Source organism: Nelusetta ayraudi, unplaced genomic scaffold (genome assembly GCF_046127955.1).
Source record: "Nelusetta ayraudi isolate G7.1 ecotype Tasmania unplaced genomic scaffold, CSIRO-AGI_Nayr_v1 ptg000041l, whole genome shotgun sequence".
NCBI lineage: Eukaryota > Metazoa > Chordata > Actinopteri > Tetraodontiformes > Monacanthidae > Nelusetta > Nelusetta ayraudi.
The window spans coordinates 1,163,931-1,188,278 of record NW_027466091.1 but is presented as its reverse complement, the minus strand read 5'-3'; the positions used below and the strand labels follow the sequence as shown (position 1 = coordinate 1,188,278).

Below are 24,348 nucleotides of genomic sequence, written 5' to 3'. Positions count from 1 at the left end.
GAGTGTGTATGTATGCGTTGGGGGTGGGTTTGCAGTATTGTGCGTTGAACAGCGGAGCCCCACTCTGGCTGAATGGGCATTGTCATCTGGATTTCTATGGCAAACCAAAATACTTTCTCCCGCCGTGGGGGTTTATGGGAACTGCATGCGCACCACCTCAACTCACTTGGCAGTTATTATGTCCAATAACACACTGCAACTGACACCTTCAGCCTGTATATTCACTTTAATTTTTTTTTTTTTAACAAAAACAACACAATATTGCATCTTCATATACATGAATGAATGAATCATAAAACACAAAAAAACAAACAGTTAAAAAGGCAAGAAAATATGTTTTTTTGTTGTTGTTGTTCTTGTCTATGGTGCTCTGGAAAAGAAACAACCTGTTGCTGGGACAGTGATGGGGAAACATTGCAGGTGGCCAGTAACTCTTGGTGTGGTGACCTCTGCAGTCCAGACTGTGGTGCTTCATTCAACAGGTCTAAAATTAGCCTGCAAACTTCAAAGTGCAGGCCATCAACCCCCACAGGGCACAAAGAAACCTGTCCGAGATTTATTTGGGCTTTAACAGGTCTCCGCTTTTCTTCACTGCTCTTTATTGCTGTGGGGGCACCGCTGCTGCTGCTGCTGCTGCTGCTGCTGCTGCTCCAACGTGTCGGCGTATAGCTCCACTGAGAGAAATGCGGGTCTTCGGCTGGGAGTGCAATCGTTTGGAACAACTGTACAAGTTTTGTGCTGACAATGCATGTCAAGACAAAGGAGAGTGTGGAGCCATGATGCAGCCTGTTCGGTGGCGAGAGTTCCGCTAGAAAGCAAAAAAAAAAAAAAAAAAAAATGTTGCAAAGCTGCAACGGCAGTAAACAAATTCAAACACATTGACTAATAATTTCGAAGACTTACAAAAGCAGGTACCTACAAAGATACTCCTTTTTTTTTGTCGCGAGCTACCTCTTTCTGACGATAGTCCTTTGAAGAAAAAAAAAAAATACTGTTTTGATAGTTTGCGCTCCAAGCGCGTTGTTGTATGGTCAAAAAAAACAAAAAAACAAAAAACAAAAACAAAACAGCAGACGCTTCGTTTTTAAGAAGTTCAGATTTCTTAAAAAAAATAAAATAAAATAATAAAAAATAAAAAATATTGCAGGTGCAAGGATATCGTCCATCAACTGAACAGTTCCTGGAAGCTGCGCGGCGCAACTTTTACGCACCGCCTGCTTTCGAGCCAACGCCGCTACACATAATTCCTCTTGTCGTAGTCCCCGTTCTGCGTGGCTCTCTTGGTCGGCGAGTATTTTACCGAGTATCCAGAGTTCCCACCGGAGGGACATGAGCAGCAGAGCAGCGTTCCACCGATCAGCAGCAGCGCCGAGGCCGCCCAGCCGATGTAGAGCGCGGCGCCGATCTCCCTCTTCTTGGACGCGGGCACCTGCGGGTTGTAGAAGTCCGATATGATGTTGTTGGCCATCCAGCAGAGGGGCACCAGGACGAACAGACCGCTGATGATGTAGATGACGCCGCCGGAGTTCACCACGCGGGCCTTGACGTACTCGGCGCGGATGCAGTTGGTGCACTGCGCCCCGGCTATGACCACCATGAGCCCCAGCACGCCCATCACCGAGGAGATGATGGTGAGCGCCCTGGCCGCCTGCAGGTCGTGGGTGAGGGCGAGCACGGAGTCGTGCACCTTGCACTGCATCTGGCCCGTGCTCTGCACCACGCACGACATCCACAAGCCGTCCCAGATCGTCTGAGCCACCACGATGTTCGCCTCGATGAAAGCGGTCACCTTCCACATGGGCAGCCCGCACGACACCATCACCAGGAGGGAGCCGATTACGCACAGCGATAGTCCCAGGATTTCCAGTCCAGCTGACACCATTTTTGCTCTATGCGTTCAGATCAGCGCTCTGAAAGATCTTCAATGTCTCTCCAAGTTAGATTTTCAGTTCTTTTTCAGAGTTTTCAGCTCTTTTTTTCGTCGTTATCCTCGGCGGGATCGTCAGGGGTCTTCAGCTGCGCATCACTCAGCGTTCAGTCAAATGTGAAAGACACTGCAGCGCGGAGTCGTTCTTTGTTGACCAGGGGGATGTGAAAACAACTGGAACCACACTGGCACCGGACCACGAATATCTGTGGGGTGGGTTTGAGAGCTCGAGGGGGGGGGGGGGAGAGAAACTTTCCTCCAATCAGCTGCGACCGCATCCTTAACTCACCAATGAGAAAGCAGTGAAGTTGTGAGGCTGAACAAAGCTGTTCGGAGCGCATTGTGTGTTTGAACAGTTATTTGGATGAATAGAGGGGAGCTGGAGAGGGGCTTCAGAGGCACGAGGGTGTGTTACATGTGTATTTGGTCTTGTGAATGCCTGCCTGGCTCCCTCTTTCCCTATATGTTAGAATGTATTTCATGTATTATGTAAGTGTAGATTCCATTTTCCACTCATAAACCAATTAGTATTTGGATTTCTTTTCATGCAATCAAAATGTGAAATTTGCATAACGTATTTTTTGCTAGTGTAGCTATTTACCATTTAGATGAAAAAGTAGAAAATCTGCTTAAGTTGAAATTCTTCTTAAATCCACCAATCAAAACAAGAGCACGACTAAATGTAAGATATGTTGCTCTTTATTAGTCATTTGAAAGCCTAGAAAATATCCAGTCCACTAAAATGGAAAAATGAAAAATCAAGACAATAATCAAGAGAATTTGCTGCACGTGCAATTTTGGATTCCATTTAGTGCTATTATCTTTTTGATATCTTTAAAAATATGATGTAAAATCGTATCACAATCTATACATAATCTCAATCTATAAACTGCTTAAGGTACACAGAATGACAGTCATTTATTTTCAAGACAAGTTGCAGAGAATGAAAGTTGTCCCAAACCCCCTACACAAAATGATGAATATACAGACGTGAGGCCTGAAGAAACATCGAGGTTTCTTTATTAAGAATGCTTAGTGTTTACAACTCTGCTGTGGACGCTGGATTAAAAATATTGCCAGGATTTTTATTTATTTTATTATTATTTTTAAAAATACGAATTACAATTAGAAGTTAAAGATTACTCAAATATCAAATGTAGTGCCTTCACATTTCTTGCAAGTTGCATTCACAATTTTCATTCAAAAAAAGTTGGACTGCGATTTGGACGGTCCGTATCGTGAGTACTTACAAAGAAGGCTACGTGATTGTAAAAGTTATGAATGATGGGACTTGGCCATAAGGGCTCCACTTCGTGGAACTGCTACGCGTGGGTCACCATGTTGGATCCGGGAATGGGGGTTATGTTATGCGGGGGAGTCTTCCCGGTTGAGCCGTAATGGCGTCAGTGGCGCAGCAGGAAAGCCGTTGGTTCATGAAACGCTTCAAGGGACGGGGAGGAGGGGGGCGGACTCACTGGGACGCTTTCCGGGGTTTCCTTCCTGGGCTGGGACAGCGGCAAGAGGGGAAAAAGCCCACTGTGGTGAACAATTCCACAAAGTTACGACGAGGTAAGGCTCCGGTGGGAGTTTTCACGTTAAACGAGTGCCTTTTTCAAGGGAAAAGTGTGAGTGAGGGGAAGTAGGTGGAGGACTCGGCGGAAAGTTAGCTTGAACCTAGCGGGCAACATGACACCCACTGCCGTAACAACTGTTGGGGAAGTTTGACATGTGTAATGAACAACGTTTCGGGGCTGGGCCACACCACAATTAAACTCATAATACGTATTTGGGAATGTAGAGTACAGAGTTTAAGTGTGCATATGTGTGTGTGTGTGTTCAAGGCAGGCTGCGTGTGGAGACGTTAGACTGTCATTGTCCCCCGTTGACGTCTGCTGTAGTCGGTCAGCGTCTGACAGACTGGGTGTGGTGAACATCCAAATGTTCGACGGGCCGTCACGCACGGTTCGAGCGCCCTTGTCCAGACAATGAATCCTCTTTCATTAGCCGCATTAGTTGGGAGAGCAATGTGGACAAAGTCCTACTTTTCATAGCTCCCGAAGTTAATTCATGAAAACAGGTCTCCGTGGATTTAAAAAAAAAAAAAGTGAGTCATTTAGCATTTCCCCCCTGGTTTTCAACTTGATGGACTTGAACTCTGTAAACATCACCCAGAAGAAATCCGCCAAGACCATTCACAACATTGACTTTTGAGTTCCTGTAAATCTTGTATAACATTCCTGAACTATCTAACATCCGATTAATTCTTGACCATTGAAGTGTAAACCAGATATTCACACAAAACAAATGTCATGTTTGGGCAACTTCACAATAACTGTAGGAAGCAATAACACAGTCTCATTATGTGTCAGCCTAAGATGTGGCTGAGGGCCACTATTGAGGAATTATCATCCATCACTTGTGTTGTTTTGCCTCAATGAAAACATGCCTTTTTTTTAAACTTCCTTTCCCTGCGATGGCCGACCACATAAAATGCACGTAATTTCCGGTCAGCAGCTGAGCTTTACTTCAGAAACAAGCAAACTTGTTCCGCCGCCTGACTGATCTGAGCGTAATCAGAAGCGTAATGTATCTCAGTAATGAAAGATGGTCTATGATCTGGTACCTTCACCGCTCTCTGACCTTTCCCCTTCCTGTAACCTCATCTCATAAACACTGGCTAAAAGAGTGCCATCTGTCTAACACGAGGGGATGCTTCCTGCCGCTTTACTCTGTGGTGTAAATGGAAACACAAAACATGATTTACACCGACAGACCTGAGTGGACCTCAGTTATTTTACGAGAGGCTGCACATTGATGTTGCTACCCACTTAGGAATCTTTTGGGAGGGGTGTGGCTTTGGAAAATGTATAGAAAAAAGTTGAAGCCTTTTTTGATCTGTCAATAACAGAAAAGTAATCTAAAGCAGGACCTGGTGATATTCAAGCCCCATTAGTGAACTAAAAAGTTACAGTGGCACCATATGTTGTCTCCATCTTGTTATTTTTTTGCAGTCCTGTGAAAGGTTTTTTTTTTGTACATCATAGTTCTTTTGTCCTGGCTACTGTGATCTGCTGCCAGCAAATTACATTTTTGTTGTTGTGCCACCGAGTTCACTAAATCTCCATGGTGTAAAATGATTGTTTCAGTGTTTGCAACAAAAGAGAAAAGTCTTTAATCCATAGAGTGCGGGTGTGTGGACCCTTGACGTTGCCTGTCAGGAAGGTGAAAAGTTCTCCTATTGCTGCTTGGCCGTTCATGGCTTAAGTCCAAGCAATAAATCAACTGTAAATGCACTACATGCCAAGAACATTGGCTTAACTAAAACGGCATTTTTCCTTTTTGGCGCAAACTCTTCGGTCTCCCCCAGATATAGCGCGCTAAAAGCTCTGTGTGTTTGTGTGTAGCTCAGCAGACGGCTGATTAAATGGCCATTATTACCAGAGTATTATTGAAGTGCCTCCTGCTTGTCCGTCCTGTCGTGTTGTCTTTGTGATTATACAACTGCGATCTTGGAACGCTTTAATTAATCTGCTGCCGGTTCCCACAGAGCTTGTCAAGTAATAACACTTGGAAAGTGTGTGTGTGTGTGTGTGTGTGTGTGTGTGTGTGTGTGTGTGTGTGTGTGTGTGTGTGTGTGTGTGTGTGTGTGTGTGTGTGTGCGCGCCCACTCGCGCGCATATTATGCCTCTGTGTGGGCGTGAACATTAATGTACATTCATTAGCAATGAAAGCACTGTTTTAAATTGACTTTATTAGGTGCCTGGCTCAGAAACCGCAGGCAAAATTAGTTTTTTATTTTATTTCATGAATGAGAATATTTTTGCTTCTGCTAAAATGAAAAGAAAAGGTTCTGCCACACAAACGTAAATTGGTCTAGATCAGGGGAGGGCAAAGTTCTTGACTGGTGAGGCCGCAATGGGTTCTAAAATTTGCCAGAGGGGCCAAAGCAGGAGCAGATGGATGGAGTGCTTTGGTGACCCACCTCAGAGGAGGAAAGGGATTTACTTACTGTTAATGTCATTTCTTCAAGTCTGACGGGCCCGATTAAAAAGCTTAATGGGCCGCAGTTTGCCCATGCCTGGTCTAAATTCATTATGAATTAAATGTTTTTATTGATCCAATATCTCACGCCCATTAACTCTTGATGTCCTTTTCCAATCCTAATTTCTTACATCTGACGCATACTAAAAACCTTTTCATTATTTTAACATACAAAGCATCACCGGGTCAAAGAATGAGATTGGGTGACCCCCTATTTGTCCCAGTGTCATTTTCCTGCCACATGTACATTTCAAACTCCTGGGTGCTGCGCTTGCTGTGGTGACGCGTGGTTGTTGCTGAACGTGGTCAGAGGTGAGGCACGTGTTCTCCCTCCTGCTTCAGCTCAGCTGCCGTGGATAGGAAAGGCTCCGGGAACCGGCGGGGATAAACAGCTATTGTTCTCTCTGGAGGCTTGTTGAAACCACCCTGTCAGTGTGACAGATCTTTCCCCACTTTCATGTTGTCAGTGCAGAGGCCCCCCCCCCTCCGACTGAAGTGAGAAGTGGGCAAAGGTTCCTCCAAATGTCCGGCCGTGTTTTCCGCATGCAAATGGAGAAGGGCTCATTCACATTCCCCCCGCAGTCTCACCTAACTTTATACAAGCAGGGAGCATCCCTCGGTTTGACCGTGCCGTGCAGCTTCCCGCTTTGCGATGCTTATCACTCTGGATCTGTCACGAGCCTGTGTGTTGGCGATAAAGACCAAGCCCGTTCTTCCTGCTCACTCATTACGAAGCTAATTTATCAAGCAGACGTGTTGCTCTGTCGTCTGTGCAGGGTCATACAGTGGGCCAGGAACGGGAGGTGCACAAGGCAAGGAGTGTTTTATGAGGGTCCCGGAACAAACTCATTGACTAGCGGCCTTACTTTTGAGTAGTTTCATGTTTTTTTGTGTATACTTAATATTTACTATTATGCAGCGTACATTTTATGTCTTGTTACTGTTTTGAGAAAGACCAACGAAGAAGCAAATGTGTTTTGAAGTACAGAAATTAAGTCATTTTATTCACTCGTGTGTTAAAAAAACCCAACATGGATTCAACAATTGAAAGACTAATACTCACTATTAATGTTCAATGGCAAAGTTGGCTGACTGTTGACAAATAGACTGTATGAACAATACTTGGAGCCAGCTGTTTTTGTGTTTATCTCAAACGCTACTTGAAATAGTTATCTGGGAATCTTGTAATTAACTTCAGAGTGTGACATTTTGAAATCTCAGAATTAAAATTGACAAAAATCAAATCTTCTTTAAAAAAAATCTGAATTCTGTAAGAGTTCTACGTACATGAAGTTCTGAACACATACTCAGAATTTTGAGATGAAAAGATCTAAATTCAGTGAATTGATTTGCCAGACTTTGACTTCAGAGCCAAGGCTGAATTCTTTATGCGAAAACGGACTGTGAACTCAGAATTCTGACTTTTAACTACATCAAAGTCAGGAATGTAGATCTTTTTGATCATTCTCTCTATTCTCTCAGAATTCTGACTTTAAAATTTGAAGAATTCACTTAGAATTCTCAGAGTCAGAATTTTTGCAGAATTCTGACTTTGAACTCAGAATTCTGTTTTTCTTTTTTTCTTTTTAATTCTGTTTTTTTTCCGACTTAAGTTTTTCAGCTTTCTCCTTTCACACCTGTTTCGTTTCCCTTTCTTTCCCTTTTCTTCTGTCCCCTCTTCCCCCCCCCTTCTTTCTTTTCCTCCTTTTCTTACACCACCAGGTTCATTCCACATCAGTGAACATTAGCAATGGCTCAGTCTGGCGAAAAAGGGAAGGTAAATAACAGAAACACCGCCTAATCACATACCGTCTATGACTCACTGACTTCTTGAACCTGCGGGATAAGTTTGTCATTAATTAAAGGTGATTACAGCCTCACTATTACTCATGTATTTGCTTGAACTTCAGTTCCCCGATGCTGCTGGTTATGTGGGATTTGCAAACCTCCCTAACCAAGTTCATCGCAAGTCAGTCAAGAAAGGCTTTGAGTTTACCCTGATGGTTGTCGGTAAGTGACCCGAAAACTCTTGTTCGGAATGTTGAACGTGGTTTTTAGTGGATGCCGTTCTCATTTCCACCTTTGTTTTTCAGGGGAATCTGGTCTTGGCAAATCGACTCTGATTAATAGCCTGTTTCTCACTGATCTCTATCCTGAACGCTACATCCCTGGTGCTGCAGGTATTCTCCCAGCACGCGAACACACACACAGACACACACACACACACACACACACACACACACACACACACACACACATGCATTTTAATAAAAGTGAAATGTCTGCAGCATTATCTCCAACAGGGCATTATTTAAAAGGAATGCTGAGAATGCCTTAGTCTCAGTATATTAACGTGCCCTTATGACTTGACTTAGATTACAACTAGTTTTGGCATTGAAAAAAAAAACACTTATTGCAAAAGTGTCTCTCACAGATGCCAAGATTTACTTTTAATTTGTTTAAAAACGTTATCATTGACCTTTTCCAGTCATTTTTGCATGACAATGAATCGCGTATTCGCACCCAAGAACACAGTTGAGTATTAGGGGTGCCGATGCTCTAAATACACCCCTTCAACATTTTTGTCTGTTCTTCATAGAAAAGATTGAAAGGACGGTGCAGATTGAGGCATCAACAGTGGAGATTGAGGAGAGGGGTGTAAAGCTTCGCCTCACCGTGGTCGACACCCCCGGATACGGGGACGCCATTAATAGCCAGGACTGGTATGTTTACGTGCCATGAAGTTCGAGGAAGGGAGTGATAATAACTTGGAGCAAGTGTCCTGTTCACAGCACTGTTCACTCTTTTTTTTTTTTTTTTTTTTTACTTCACAACTCTGTCTCAACTTTCATCTCAAACTCCCCTTTTCCACCTCTCCTCCCACCACATTCCCTACGTCCAAATTGTCTGAAAGGTCGTTTAAAGTGGTTCTGTGTCTGCGTCTGTGTCCTCCAGTCTTAATGCAAGTAGAATGAATGTACCCTGGGATTTTGCTAAAGAACCTCTCTGGTTGTAAGAACCCCTTAACTTAAAGGACTGTCCTTTCTATTTCATAAGTGTTGATACAGAAATGTATGTATCTCTTTACGCATATCTCATGAAATGACTTTTGTGGGCGTACAAAATTATTTTACAGATTAGTGCAAGCCCCCCCTGCAGATGAACATTTACTTTGTTCCTAAGAACTTTACATTTTTATGTTGGAACATGTATGCTGGTGAACCGGTGTTTGATTGTCATTCTGTTTCTTTTTCTTGCTCATATAAGCTTTAAGACTATCATCAAGTACATCGATAATCAATTTGAGCGCTACCTCCGCGACGAGAGTGGACTGAACAGACGACACATTGTGGACAACAGGGTGCACTGCTGCTTCTACTTCATATCGCCATTCGGACACGGGTAACCACTTGTGTATTTTGTCTCAATTTATTCAATTTCATCGACGACATTATTTAACCCATAAATAATGTTGTGTGCCCAACGTGAACATGTTTACATTAAATGAGAACAGTAAAAACAGCCTAAACATTTATCCTCTGACTTTAAGTTGACTCCTAATGGGTCACAATTCAACTGAAAATTTTTTTTTTAATTGTGACTAATTTTAATCGATTAAATTCTTAATCGACAATCAATCAATTGTTGACATCCCTACTACAAGCACAACTTATTCAGCTTGTTTTCATGTCCTAATGTGTGTATTAGATCTATTTCAAATAAGCCAAGAAATATTGCCAATTAGATATCCTAAAGAATATTGTCCTACCCAGTGCTATATTTGAAAATGCACAACACAATGAGGAATATGAAAAGCAGCCATCTCCCTGAATGTCGGTATTCTGATCAGTGTTTTTCCCTTCATTGTCATTGACATTATTAGTCTGAAGCCTCTGGACGTGGAATTTATGAAGGCCATCCACAGCAAAGTCAACATTGTCCCGGTGATCGCCAAGGCTGACACACTGACACTGAGGGAGAGGGAGCGTCTGAAGAGGAGGGTGAGTCTCATGCATGCGCGCGCACACACACACACACACGTGCGCTCCCTCTCTTGCTCACACTTTTGATCTGCAGCCAGCTGCTTGTTTTCTATGCATTAATCTTCCAGCCCAGATTTGTTTTTTGGCAAGAAGGACATGGCCAGAATGCCTGCGGCGCACTTGACTCCAGGACGTTGAGCGTCTCCACAGTGCCATGATCTATGTGTGTCGTCCTATCAACGGCTGCGTGTTTTAGCCATTACGGCAGCCCATTGACTAATCCCTTAAACATTACGTAATCAGTTACCTGCTCTCGGTGGCGACCTGCTTTATGAGACGCTCGTGGGTTTGTGTGAGGAGGGAGCGGCATGCGCGCGCTTGGTATTTCCTCGCACTGTTTGTAATGTAATGCTTACATTTGGTGTTTTTGATGCCGGCGCCAGATTGTTCAGAAGTGCAGGGAGGGACGATATACAAAAGGGAACAGTAGGAGGGACAAATGTAGGAAAAGACTGTGTATATGAAATGCAAGCAGCACATCTCATCTTGTTTATCCCATCCCAGGCGGTTCCTGCTGAAAACCACCAAAAGGTGTTGCTTTCTGCACACTTGACGGCAAGCTCAAAGAAATCACGTCTTATTAATGGAAACTCATTAGTTTTAGTTTACCTTCACAGCCCGGCCAGTGAGTGCATTGCTGTGGCTGTGCTGCAACAATCACCGAGTTCTTCACACGCGTTTTTAATTGGAAGTTGGTCCGTCTCCCTCCCTGCCCATGCGTGCCAAGACCTCCCACCTGCCTCCCATTCAGGTTGCGGAGCCGGTGGTCTGGCAGGCCTTCAGGCTGGCCGCCGTGGTTCGCCTCAGCGCCGGTCCTCTCCGCCAGCCGTCCCGATTTGTCGCGGGCTCCCGCCGCCGCATTGCTTGGAATTGCCGAAGCGTCACGTCAGGATGTCCGAGTCTCGGTCGGAGGACAAAACAGACACACGGCTGCGAGAGTAGCTACTATTATTCTGCGCTTTTCTTTAGTGGGCAAAGATGAAAGCGTCAAAGGTGAAATTCCACCAGCGCTTGTCCTCAAGTACCCTTCCATTTCAATCATGCTTTTGCTGAGCTGTTTGGTGTTTTGACCTCCTTTGAGCCTTTTGGCGTTCCCCTGGCACTTAGCATGAACAAAAAAAGGACTTCCTGCTATGACTGGACCCTTCACGCCCCAAACTTAACACTGTTTTCCATCTTGATTGCAGTTCTGACTTGTCTTGCAGTTCACATTTGCTTTTCATCCACTTCACAGCTTCTTTTTTTATATAATATTAGAGCCTTATTAATATTATATAATAAGCATTTATAAAGGTGGGGCAGTACAAGCAGTGCTTGGCGCCCTATCGTTTTGATCGGCCCTATGGCTGTTTACATCATTATCTGTCCAGTCTGTCCACATTCTCCACTAAGTGTTCCCCGAAACAGACATTTCCTATTGCTGTTGCTCCACCACCACTATATTTGGACAACCCGCAGAAAGGTCAGTCACTAAATTATAGTTATACGTACGTCCGTCTCCTAAAGCACAGAAGGTTGCTAGAGCTGTTTAGACTGTTTCTCTTGATGGGTTATTTTGGCGTCAGAGTCGTGATTGACAGGAAACAAAAGAGTTCACGGAGGTCTCATCACAGCTTGTGTCCTTTTTTCAAATCTACTCGGCCCTTGATATGTTTGCCCACATTTTCCCGTAAATAAAATATCTCTCACTCTAAATCCAGTCATGCAGTCAGGTCCATAAATATTGGGACATTGACACAATTCTCATCTTTTTGGCTCTAAACACCACAGTGGATTTGAAATGCAATGAACTTTCAGCTTTAATTTGCGGGTATTTGTAACAGTTTGTATATGTGCCTCCCACTTTTTAAGGGACCAAAAGTGATGGGACAAAAATTAACAATCGTAAATCAAACTTTCACCTTTGCAGTTAATTACAGCCTGAAGTCTGGAATGCATAGACATCACCAGACTGGGGTTCATCCCTGGTGAAGCTCTGCCAGGCCTCTACTGCAGTTGCAGTTAAAGCACATCTTGTTTGTTTCATTTTAAAATCACCAGGGCGGTGTTCAGAGCCAAAAAGATCAACCCCCCCTGGGTTCTGTCAATGTCCTAATATTTATGGACCTGACTGTACATGTTTTACATTGAGCTCCTTTAATTGCGCTCCAATCTGATTTTCATTCCGAGCCAGATTTCCTGTCTTTGCTGACTTGTCACAGTTATCTGGCTCGTTGGTTGTGTTCCGAGAAAGGAGAAGTGTCAGAATAATGCTCATTCTAGTCCGAGAGTGTCTCTTAGGAGAACAAACAAATCCAGCCCGAGTATTTGTTTGTTCGATCAGATTAGCTGGAGTGGCTCTTAGGTGTACGTGTCTCGGGTCCAGCCTTACGGTGCAGTACAGTGCAGCTCCTTTGAGGTCATTGTGCCAGCGGCCAAGAATCTGACGGAAAACAAAGTGCTGCTGGGTGATTAATGACCTCCAGCGTTTCTCTCACAGGACTCATTTGTTTTTTATGCGGGTTACTTTCTCAACTAGGAGGCATTTGGTCTTTTGTGGAATCCAACTGGTCCAGTCAATCGGCACATTTTTAGGTTTTCTGCAGTGTGTTTTACTTGGAAGAAGGGCAGCCCATGTTAATATTTAACCAAACCAATTCCTCCCAGCATTTAGCCCTGACCGCTTTCTTCTTCTCCCTCTTTGTGCCCTGTTTTTTTCTTTCTTTTTTAATTTGCTCTCATGCCAATTTCCTTCAGCGGGGTTGCTTTGGTCACTGACTCATAAATTGCCCTGAGGAGGGTATATTGAGGGACTTATCTTCTCAGTCTGGGACCTCGCGCTCATATCCTGTTTAGGGCTTTAGTCTAAAACTGCCTCCCTCGTAGTTTTCTGTTTGAAGGCAGAGGACGGCAGATAGCTGGTTTAGACCGGAGTCCTCATGAAAGCAAACTACAACAAAAAAAAAGCTTTCTTCCTGCGTGTTTTTATCCCACAGAGGATTTGAAAGCATGAATACAGAGTCCTATCATTAAGAAATGAACGGTCTATAGCTGCGTTGCCATGACAGCTTTTTGCGAAATAAAAGCGATATTTCTAAAATTGCGATTTGCAGGTTTTTCCATTTGCAGGTGCGTCTTCTCCCCACGCAGCGCTTCCCTCATCTTTGTCCTCTCCCAGCTGGCCTGTCCCTCCCAACCCCCCCCCCCCGCCCTGTCCCTCGCTCAGCTTCACCCCCCGAATGCAATGCGTGACCTCCACTTGTTCCTCAATTTCAATGTATTTATTTTTCAAGAGGACAGTGTACAGTGTACAGCTGCCCATTTAGCAGGAATGCGATTTTACCCAAAATAGCGGCCAGGGGCTGCTTTCCATTGGTTGTCCCCCTGCCACTAGTTGTAGGCGCAGTACCTTTAAAATGAGGTCAACAACAGCCATAAAGAGCAACAGTAAAAAGCAGTTCACACTACAATACAGCACAATGGCAATACACAATCCTCAAAATAACGAAAAAGAAAAAATAAAATAAAATTCAAAAGACAAACAAGGTAAAAACCGTTGAAACCCAGAGAATAAATACATTCATTAATAGGAAATTTGAAAAAAAAAACAGTCAATCAGTTAATAAGAGATCTGAAACAATGACTCAAAGTGGGTAGGGTCACAGTTTCCCTCTCATTGTGCGACTCGCTCCCCTGCAGCCAGAGCACCAAAGTGCCGCCGTGTGTGTTGTGTGCCAATTTTGCGGCCCCGTCGGGACGCATTGTCAGGACCGGACCGCCTGGCCCCGATCAGAAAATGAAACCATTTAACGTTTAGGCCGTGATTCATTGTGGCAAAGCGCTGCATGGAAGCCAATTAAGACGTGAAGTTTCATTTTTCACGTCAATGTTTAAATATTTCTCTTGTTGGTTTTTTTTTGCATGTTTTGGCTGGTGCCCCTTGATTACACCTGATTGGCTGTTACCCCTGGCCCTACTCACTTCACTGTGTGTTTCTTTATATATGTTTGACCCCCTTGGTCGGCTTTCACCCAGTCCCTTTCCTGCCGGTGTTTAAAACACGCGGACATATTTATGTTTCTGCTCCCTAAGCGATCATCATGCCTGACTTGCCCCCCCGGTCCCGGTAGATTTTAAAACAATAAATATGCATTTCTTTCCCCCCCGTATGGATTGGCAGGTCTCTTTGACATGCTCACAATGTCCTGGGCTGAAAAGAAGCACAAAGCGCCAACAGTGCGAAATGGCAAATTTCCTTGTTTGAGGGTCAACCTGAAAAGGTGGCCCTTCCGGACTTTGTCAGGCTCCTAATGAGGCGGGGTTCCTTTTTTTTTTTTTTTTTGCCCGCTCCGCTAAGACCCTTGTGATTACCCGGCCGAGTCACTAGAACTGGACATGCAGCTGAAATCCTTTACTTTACTTGCAAACTGTCCCCCCCCCCCCTTGTAAATCTGACTTAGATAGAAGATTATGTGAAAGGCTGGCTTGTTCCCCCTCACGCTCTTTGATCAGGGTTGGAAGTGGGTGGTCTCTAACTATACTAATACTCGGCCCAGACAATAGTACCGTGGGTGGTGTGTGTGGAGGCGGGAGCGAGTGATGGAGCGAGCGACGGACGATCACTGTCGTTCACAATAACTAGCTTGTTTCCATGGTTTGCCATGACTTGGCGCACGCTTTCCGGTGCATCGGTGCCTTCTCTCAGAACAAATCCAGCTGTTTTCATTAGATCTGTGCCGGGACGCATCGGCCACAGTCGGCGCCCCCCGCCTGAGTGAAAATATCTGGAATGCGCTTTTCTGGAGTGTCTTTAATCCCCTCGGACAAAAAAAAAAAGTTGTTGTCCCACTGCGGCTGTATGCCGGTCTCTGGGGTGCAGGTGTGTCGCTTAGTGTTGTAGTCAAGACCGCAACCAACCAAGACCGAGACTCTAGCTACAGTTCCGGTACAGTTTTTCCACAAAATAAAAGCTAAAATTTTGCAATTTCCTAAACAAGACCAAGTAAAAATGACTCCGAGACCCTTAAAAAGTGGTCTTGAGACCGGTCCTGAGACCAAGACCACTCTTGAGTACTGCAACACTAGTGTCTCGTATTTGACATTGGCGCGGCTCTCGCCTCCGTCGGATATTTCTCCTCCGTCTCCGACGACCCAGCAGCCTCCCAGAGCTGCTCTGTCCACATAACATGTAAACTCCCTACCTCCCCCCTTCCTGACGCCAGATTATTCCAGTTCACAAAGTGAGGCAACAGTCAGCTATGTGTGTGTGTGTGTGTGTGTGTGTGTGTGTGTGTGTGTGTGTGTGTGTGTGTGTGTGTGTGTGTGTGTGTGTGTGTGTGTGTTTGTGTGTGTGTGTGTGTGTGTGGGATGCTGGTATGAAGTCTAAATCCCTTCAATCCCCCCCTGGGTTCAGGTATTGTCGGGGCTCCCTCACCCCTTCAGACTCCCTGCAGGTGGAAAGTCCAGGCCGCTAGAGAGGCGTTTTCTTTGCAATAGAGGGATGCGTTTGTTCTCACGCGTCCCAAGATTAGGAAATGAAATCTAGAAAAGAGTAATTGCCGTCGAAGCCCAGCACTTTAAAATTGGCCAGACAATTTTTTTTTTGATCATCTAATTACAGTCATAAATGTCCGACGATGAAAATATTTACTGCCGTGAATTACCGCTCTGCACTGTTCACCCCGTATAAATATTTTCTTTATCAGTTGGCCGATTTTCTGAAGACCTTCCATGATTACTCGCATTTTTTTAAAATGACAACTTTTTGTTTTGTTAAGAGAAGATCGCGGAGCAACCAGCCATCCTTGTGTTTTTACTGAGATGAGGCTGTTGGCTCTCCATATTTTAATGCTCTCAAGCGCTCCCAAGATTTACGGCAGGGGATCCTGGTGCCTGGATCCTAGTGACGGAGCTAGTTCTCTGTTTAATGTAGGATTAGGGCGCACATTTACTCTTCTGTAAATAACATGTAACACACTTTTTGTTCAACCGCTATAACTCACCAAGTCCATGGGAACACACCCGGTGCATGTGCCGCAGGAAGAGCTTTGAATTCTCACCATAATGAAATGAAACTTGCTGTTTTTGATTCTTGTCCTGCCACTTGAAACTCCTGCCCCAAACCAATCAGAACTCACGACCAAGACATACCTACAAAAAGGACAAATGACCCAACAGACAAAAAAATATATATACCTGAATAAATAAATGAACTAAATGAATAAATAAATTAAATACATAAGTAAAATAATAATAATAAAAAAAGAGAGAAATGGGGGAATAATTGTACACAAAACCACCTGTACATTGATATACTTCACCATTCTTCTATCGCACACAGAATTAGGATTTATTGGTCGTTCCCGGGTGTTAGCAAGAACATTTTCAAAAGGGCCCCAGATGCTTTCAAACACTGGTGTCTTACCCCTAATTGCATATGTAAAGGGCAGAGTTGCTGTTGATTATGTCACAGTTAGGTGGATAGATACCCAAAAGAAAAAGTTTTGCTTCTGATTGTAATTGTATCCCTAAGATTTCCTCAGTACGCTCTTTCACTTCTTCAAAAACCTGCTATTTTAATTGCTGCTAATCTACCTGGAGTCTCGGTTCTGGTACCGTCCACCTGGAGATACGCAGACGCTTGACGCCCGAACGCATGGCGTGCACCGCTGCAGGCAGCCGAGGTGTTTCTTTTTATCTCCACCGCAACTGCAGAAGCACAAACCGTTACATAAAGCGCGTGCAAACGTGCTGCTGACCTCTGACAGTCTTGTCACGGGCTGTTGATTAGTGTCCAGTTGCACTTTGATTATTTGTGATAATGATTTCCCAAGAAGGCTCTGTTACATGTCTCCACTTCCAAGTATTGTTCCCTGTCAGAGGCGTAGTTCAATAGACACACAGAGCAGTGCCAGGCGTCGGAAGACTCGCCTCTGACCGCACAGTGTGTGTGGTTAACGCACTAGGCTTCACTACTTTGCTGTACCCCCCGCCCGTCCCCCCCGTCCCCCCCCAAACATGCCTTTTGACTCATTCAGTTTTCCGACTGAACAAAACAAGAAAATATTATTCTTTGGCGGGGGTTGACGCCATGCAGCCGTTGATCCCCCCCGCGATGATGCCCCTGGACTCTGTTTCCTTGTGATTGGAGGTTTGAGTCACAGCGCGCCGTCTATAATGACTCCATTCTGTGTAATTATGTCTATGTATAGACATAGTGACTTGTGGCTGCTCTATATTTGGGCTCCGCTTAATTGCTTTTCTGCTCCTATAATACCTGTTGCAAAAAAACCCACATTCCCGGGTAAGAGGTGCAGCTTTCGTAAGATTCACCTGCGGTTGTCGTGCTGTTTTCCCAGAAGTGTGTTTTTTTTTTTTTTTTTCGTTTTTTTTTTTTTCCTTCTGAGACGGGTCCGACCGCACCTTCACACTTGTGATAAGTGGCCTGACACGATGGAATAATTGGAACAATGCTTCTCACATCGCCGGCTGGAGGTGATAAATCTCCAGTTTCCTCTCTAATCGTTGCGTAGCTTTGCGCGGGCATTGTTCGCCAGTGCCATGGCAGCGTGGAGTGGACGTGCACAGCCAACCATAACAGCACACGGGAGGTGTGTGTGTGTGTGTGTGTGTGTGTGTGTGGTTGAGTGGGGTGGGAAGGGGCACTGGAGCTGGCGCAGGTCGTATTATAGCTGCACAGGAAGGTCATAAAATCATAATGCCTGTAGCTGCCAGTGTCTGAGTGCCAACAAAAACAAAAGGAGCCGAGTGGAGGAGGAGCAGCGGAGCGTCCAACCGTCCTGCAAACTGTAAACTGCACTGTACGCCTTGGGAGGAGACAACAGGGGTTTTGGAGAGGCCGTGATGTTGACACCTGCTGAGCCCCCTCCAGGTCTTGATTATAGGTGTCGGGCTGCGCTAAGCACATGTTATGGAGCGTCGTAATTCACATGTAAACTGCTATTTTGCAGCTCGGAGCTTAAACGAGACCGCGAAACAGATGACAGGTCTCAGCAGTCGTGCAATGTTGGACGCATATTGTTTTAAGATGTTTAACGGTCCCTCACTGTGCAACATTGGCTTGACCCGTGTTTGCAATAATAGACATCTTCTAACCCAGGGGTGTCAAACATACGGCCCGCAGGCCGGATCAGGCCCGCAAACTGTTTTTTGTCCGGGCCCGCGAGATGATTTTGCAAAATATAAAAACTGCAATTTCTCAATGAAAGAAAGTGCTGTTCTAAATGTGTCCACTTGGTGTCGCAATATCGTTTCTGCTTCGCAAACAAACTCAATACTGGGGCTGAGGAAATCGGCACAAGTACAGCCACTCACGCCTCCTATTGGCTGCCCTCATTCCACAACGACCATATTTTTTTTTGTCAAAAGCGACTAGCGACAAATCTAGCAACTTTTCCTGGTGTTATTGTGTTACCATCAAGTGCAAATTGTCAATTATGCAAATTAGACAATGGTGTCATTTGGCGACTTCAGCCAATAGCGACTTTCCTTACTGAGGAGTTGGCAACACTGATGCAGAGTGCAGAGTCCTCAAAGAACAGAAACGAAGTAAAACAAAGAAAACAACTGGAAGTTGTTGTTATTTTTACGTTATCATCACCATACCATGATTCTACCGCTGCGGCCCGCTTGGGAAGAGATTTTTCTCTCTCCCTGTTCTAACCTGTCAGTGAAGTCCCGAGAAATGAAGGCAAACGGGGGTCAGTCGTTTTCCTCGTTTGCTCCACTTTTTCAAAAAGGCCACCGCTCATCCGTGGGTAGAATTCTTCAGGGAGGTGCTGGTGCTGGTGCTGGTGCTGGTGCTGGACTTGGACACTCAAAAGACAAAAAAAACAGAAAAAAAGCATGTGCTAAAACAAGCTGTTTTGGAAAACCAAGTACCCTTTGTGATGTCACAAGAGGGCATAGACAGTTTAGTTAGACTGCCACAGTGTCTTTTAAACAAAAAGTTTTTACGGAAGGCTGTAAACAAAGAGCTAAATCAGTTAATTGTGTGAGGTGGTGCACTACTAGTTCCCTTTAATTGCAGTTGCTATGTTAAATATTAACCTGTGGAACATTGGAGTCAAACTCTGGCCCGTGGGCCAAATTTGTAACTAATAAGATTTCTTTCCAAAAAACATCCATGTTGGCCAGCGACTTCCTGTCCAAGTTTGAAATTTTGACCCCACGTTGTGTTTGAGTTTGACACCCCTGCTGGAGAGTGAGTGTCCAGCGTCCCTTCATTTCCACGTCCACTTCTTTTTGTAGGAATTTGCGTCCTTATCTGCTTGCGGGACTTGCATGATTTTGTTGTTTGTTTCGGTTTTCCTGCCTTTGTGCGATGCATGTTTGTTTTCACGCCGACTTCAGTTTCCCAAAATTCTTTTACACCCTGCCGCCCCACCACGCTGCTGTTTATTCAGCCTCCACGTTGGATGGAGCTATAAATTGTGTGTGTGTCTGCGCAGGCGAATGATTGGGGGCGGGGGGGGGAAGGAGGCTCTCGTCCTGTGTCACGCTCTCCTCTCCGTCTGGCTAAAACCTGTTTGTTTTTAGATTTGCCGCCCCACAACAATACCCAGCTCTCCCCACACACACACACGCACACACACACGCACACACACATCTTGCGCACGCTGCGCTCCGAGCTCACTGAGAAAACAAGCGACAACCATAACAACGGCTTAAACAGGAGCCGTGCGCTGTAGGAAAACCTGTGCTCACTTCCCAGGCTCCTGGCTGACTGACCGCTGTCTCATTACACATGAAAGTGCCCCAAAAGAAATTACGAAAAAAAAAAAAAAAAAAGTCCGGAAAACAACACTTGACATTTTTGGCTCCGTTACATAAGATTGCATTGTGAACTTAAAAAATTCTTACTCTGGCAAAACAAAAGAAAAATGCAGCTTTGATGTCTAGAATAATAAATAGCAGCATCTGTCCCACCGGGGAGCCGGGAAGAAAGCGCCTTTGTGTCGGACTTGTTTCTTCACCGGTCTGCCGGTTGAACTCTGTCTGGGATTCAGTCAGAAGTTAAACACTCGCAGGTCCTTATTAGCTTTCACCTGTCTACCCTCTCTGACTCGGACCCTCGACGTTCCCTCCATGGGGGGGAGGGTTTAATTAAACGTGTTGCTGCAACAGCAGCTACTCACTCATACCCGCCTATTAGTCTATAGAGCTGTCAAACTCTCTGTTTTTGGTTCAGAGAGGCGCCTGGTCTTCAGTTTGGAACGCAGATTTCTCCTGTTTGTCTCACTGAACTTCAAGAAATATCATATTCTTAACCAAGGAAGTGCAAGAATTTGTTCATCCTTTCCGAGTTCAAAGTGAAACAATTTTCAATTATACTTGTACTTGCAAAACAGTTCAGTATCACATGGTTTGTACAAATATAGAAATAAAATCAATAACATAAAATAAAAAAATAACCCGAGAAGGGCCTTTCAACAACACAGCTTCTCTGTTGGAGTTCAGGAGGTCATCATCTCTAGATACAGTACATGGCTGCAAGGGATTCAAAAATTCAATAAATCAGAAACATCAGAGTCCTTAATAAAGTCAATACAGGGCCCCCAAATATTTTCCAGTTGTTGTTGCCTTGATCTATGTATATATGTTATTCTTTCCAAAGGTAAGCTAGCCAACATCTGTTTGAACCGTTGGGAGACGCCAGGTCCATCCCAATCATTTTTGTTGCAACGCTTTCAAGACAAGTGATAGTGATTGCTGATTGATAGTGATTGCTGATTATGAAGCGACTTTCCATATTCATCTTTTTTTTTTTAACCATTTCAAGGCAGATGAACCTCGAGAGAGACGCTCAAACTTGTGTTCCAGTAGCGGCAGCAGCTCTCATTCCTGGACATCCTAAAGGTCACAGTGAGGTCACCAGTTGATCCCGTCTCTTTCTTCCTCCGTTGTCAGATCTTGGATGAGATCGCAGAGCGCGGGATCAAAATCTACCAGCTCCCCGATGCCGACTCTGACGAGGATGAGGAGTTCAAGGAGCAGACCAGAGTCTTGAAGGTGTGCGTGGAAGACGCTGTGACCGCTCACACCAGTTTAGAACCCGATAGCAGTCTCCCCTCTCTCCCCTTTATGCCTTTGCCCTCTATATATCCTCCGTTACCTGCTTTTTCTCCTATAGCGGCCCACTGATTTCTGTCTTTTCCCTTCCAGGCGAGTATTCCCTTTGCTGTGATTGGCTCCAACCAGCTGATCGAGGTGAAGGGAAAGAAGATCCGCGGACGTTTGTACCCATGGGGAGTGGTTGAAGTGGAGAATCCGGAGCACAATGACTTCCTCAAACTACGCACCATGCTTGTGTGAGTCTCAGCAGACAGTAAAGTGCTCAAGTGACTGAAAGGTTTCGAGGGGGAAGCGGCCAAAAGTCAAACTCCTGTCAGTTTGAGACGTTTGCAGCAAATCTCTACTGCCTCCTAGTGTGTAAAGGAAGGAACTGTCGTTGCAGGACCCACATGCAAGACCTCCAGGAGGTGACTCAGGACCTGCATTATGAAAACTTCCGCTCAGAGAGACTGAAGAGAGCGTGCAGGTAATGTATTCAGTTTCAGTGATTGGTGCCCCTCCCTCACCTCTCCTCTCGCCTTCTGCAAGATATTTCTTCATGTTCTGCACGTCTTTTTTTTCCCCACCCAGGGGTGTGGATGAGGATGTGATGGATAAAGACCAGATACTGCTACAGAAGGAGGCTGAGGTAAGATTTCCAATAACTGAGCATCTAAAATAAATGTTGTTTTTTTTTTTAAGTATTTAAGTATTGATTCATAAGGCTGTTTTTCAATTTTTTTCTATGTATATATATTTGCATATACTGTATATGTATTCTAAGTTACGCCTTGATGCTGCAGATGGCATACAGGTTCCCCTCTGCACTCCAAAATAAAAAGTGGTGGTGACATGGCGACCAGATCAGACACAGTAACGATGTAGTGAGGAGGAAGATGAGTCGATAGAGACGAGCCTGCAGGGCCAGGCAGAGTCAGGCAGGAAGTGAGGAGGAGCTGAGGACAGGCCCCCGCAAGGAACCAAAGGAGCAGGGAGACATTTTAGAGTGGCAGTGAGTAAAGTGATGAAGAGCATGAAGCAGGAGGTACACTCCCAGAGTACTGGGGTGAATTTGAAATCCATTTGCAATATACAATATTCATTTCACTTACAATCATGGCAGTTTTTTAATAATATACCTTATGATGAGCAAAGTAAAATATATGTATTGAGTTTTAACTTTTGGTGGTGCAATGTTGTTATAAGTCATTTATAACCAAGGTGCAGTTCTATCCCCAGCCACAAGGTGGCAATAATCTGTTAAGAATTCTCAGGATCGATTCCCAAAGTTAAATCCAACAATACACGGCTCCCTCTTTAACCATTTAAGGAGTTTGTCCTGCAGTTTGAATGCGTTGTGAATATTGATTTGCTCTTCGCTTTTAATTCACAATGAATGTTGTTGCTGTGCAATTTCCCTAAGAGTGACTCATAAGGGTTGCCACTTCCTTTCCTTCCTCTTCTTCTTCATCTTGTAAAGTTCATTGCTTTGTTCTCATTAACCCGATTAATTTCTTTTCTCTCTCCCTGTGTAGTTGAGGCGCATGCAGGAGATGATTGTTCAAATGCAGGCACAGATGAAGATGAAGGCGGATGAGTGAAAGAGTCTCATTAGAAGAGGAAGGGGGGGTGATTCTAACCTCCTGAACACACTCGTTTGTCTGTGCACCCTGAACCCGTGGCCACCCTGCAGGTCCAATGGAAATGATGGCACCGGGACTGCTTCATCCTTAATCTGCACACCTGCACTCCTCACTTCTTTCTTCACATCCATCCATCCATCTACTCTTCACGTGCCGACCACTGGTGTTTGTGTTTGCCGTCGTCTTCTCTGACAATCCACGCAGAAATCCTCCTAATCATGGAATTTGTGGGTCCAAAGGTTTTAGAATAGAATCATGCAACATGCAGAGAGAGCATCTTGTTCCTTTACTGCATCATAACCGTTGACATATCGGTTCATTTGCCATTTGAACTGTAGCCACAGCATCGACGGTACTGAGGTGCTTGGCCGTCACAATAACATGTTTACAGAAATAAATGTGCAAATTGTGCTCTCTTTTTTTTTTTTTTTTTTTACAAGTGCAAACTTTGTGTGGTGACATTTCATGTTCTGGGTTTCTGTTGACTTCTACATTTAGGTCATTTCAACTTCTTCCAGTTTCTATCTTGTTGGTTTGATAACAAAAACAATGCAGTGAAAGGTGAACAAGATTGGAAGCAGAATAAACTGTTTACAGAGAAGAATTTAGAAATAAGAACATTTCTAATGACTAATTTTCTTTTCTTTTTTTCTCAACTGTTGAAAATGTTCTTAACCTAATTTTGTAGCAAACACTACATAGAGGGATTGTTGTTGTTGTGTTTGGTTTTTCTATGTTGCTTTGACATGCAAGTCCAACCTGAAAAACGGCCTAAAATAATTGTATGGGATGGGATATGGGAGTGCCAAATTCCATTTACTTTCAAAGGCTGCATGAACACTTTGTTAGTGATAAACTGCAGTAGACTGAAAACTATCAGCAGTTTTCAGTGTTTTATTGCCTGGCCTGCACTCGCTTTTTTTTTTTTTTTTTATTTAACTTGTTTGATGTTGACTTGCTGCATCTGCAGTGTTCATTTTGTATTTCAGCCTTTTGCCTTAATCATATATTGTGCCATGATTAACTGTTAGGTACGTTTTGTGTGTGTGTCTGTTTGTGTGTCTGTGTAAAGCTCCAGGGTCCTGTATGCTGCAGATTAACCAGCCTTAATTATTTTTTAACTGCCACAAACCAACTGGCCGTCATTAGATGAAAGCACGTTTGGACACAGTTCATAACCTTGTGCCGGTAAAGATTTGTTAGGCGGCGGCAGTGTGAGTGTTGTGTATCTCTGAAATAAAGTTTGTAAGAGACTAATTATCATAATGGTTGTGCACTGGCTGACTTTCTTCTGTGTGTTTTAGTCTTTGTTCTTGAAATGTGGATAATTGTTCAACAAAAGGCCCACTTCATCCTTGGTATGGGCCACTCGCTGCTGATCACATCCAGCTTGAAAAACTCACTTTATTGTGCTTTTCTAGCATGAATGAGTCTCTGCTGGTTGGTTCCATGAAGGAAATGTATGTTTAAAAAAAAAAACAGCAACACAGTTCAGTGAATGCAACTGACAGGGACCTGTCCACAATTAAATTGTCCTCTTATCGACGGTCAAGGAAGGAGCTAGCGCTTGTCGCCTCACAGCAAGAAGGTCACGGGTTCGATTCCCCAGCCAAGGGCTTTTCTGAGTTTGCATGTTCTCCCT

The 24,348-nt window shown here is 44.4% G+C and overlaps 2 protein-coding genes across 5 annotated transcripts; one reads left to right on the top strand and one right to left on the bottom strand.

Moving 5' to 3' along the window:
* Positions 1–211: 211 nt before the first annotated feature.
* Positions 212–2,124, bottom strand: cldn5a (claudin 5a). Its single transcript, XM_076033313.1, has one exon. It carries the CDS (start codon positions 1,880–1,882, stop codon positions 1,235–1,237), a length of 648 nt encoding a protein of 215 aa, XP_075889428.1. The 5' UTR covers positions 1,883–2,124; the 3' UTR covers positions 212–1,234.
* Positions 2,125–3,367: 1,243 nt separating this feature from the next.
* Positions 3,368–23,972, top strand: LOC142893067 (septin-2). Of its 4 annotated transcripts, none has more exons than XR_012927641.1 (13): positions 3,368–3,496; positions 7,691–7,745; positions 7,879–7,978; positions 8,062–8,148; positions 8,568–8,691; positions 9,236–9,370; positions 9,852–9,969; positions 20,920–21,021; positions 21,175–21,320; positions 21,467–21,550; positions 21,655–21,712; positions 21,867–22,075; positions 22,599–23,972. XR_012927641.1 is itself a non-coding variant. In XM_076033311.1 (12 exons), exons 2-12 carry the CDS (start codon positions 7,719–7,721, stop codon positions 22,662–22,664), a joined length of 1,047 nt encoding a protein of 348 aa, XP_075889426.1. In that variant the 5' UTR covers positions 3,368–3,496; positions 7,691–7,718; the 3' UTR covers positions 22,665–23,972. The 4 variants fall into 4 exon arrangements, 1 of the variants encoding a protein (XP_075889426.1); XR_012927642.1 differs by having other exon boundaries at positions 21,867–22,108; XR_012927640.1 differs by having other exon boundaries at positions 21,867–22,129.
* The last annotated feature ends 376 nt before the right edge of the window (positions 23,973–24,348 follow it).

What these genes read in the sequence shown, in the direction of transcription:
- cldn5a (XM_076033313.1), bottom strand. Translation starts at nt 1,882, where the DNA reads ATGGTGTCAGCTGGACTGGAAATCCTGGGACTATCGCTGTGCGTAATC.
- LOC142893067 (XM_076033311.1), top strand. Translation starts at nt 7,719, where the DNA reads ATGGCTCAGTCTGGCGAAAAAGGGAAG. An exon ending in GCCATTAATAGCCAGGACTG is followed by an intron (nt 8,692 to 9,235) that starts GTATGTTTACGT and finishes TGCTCATATAAG; the next exon opens with CTTTAAGACTATCATCAAGT. An exon ending in AGACTGAAGAGAGCGTGCAG is followed by an intron (nt 21,551 to 21,654) that starts GTAATGTATTCA and finishes TTCCCCACCCAG; the next exon opens with GGGTGTGGATGAGGATGTGA.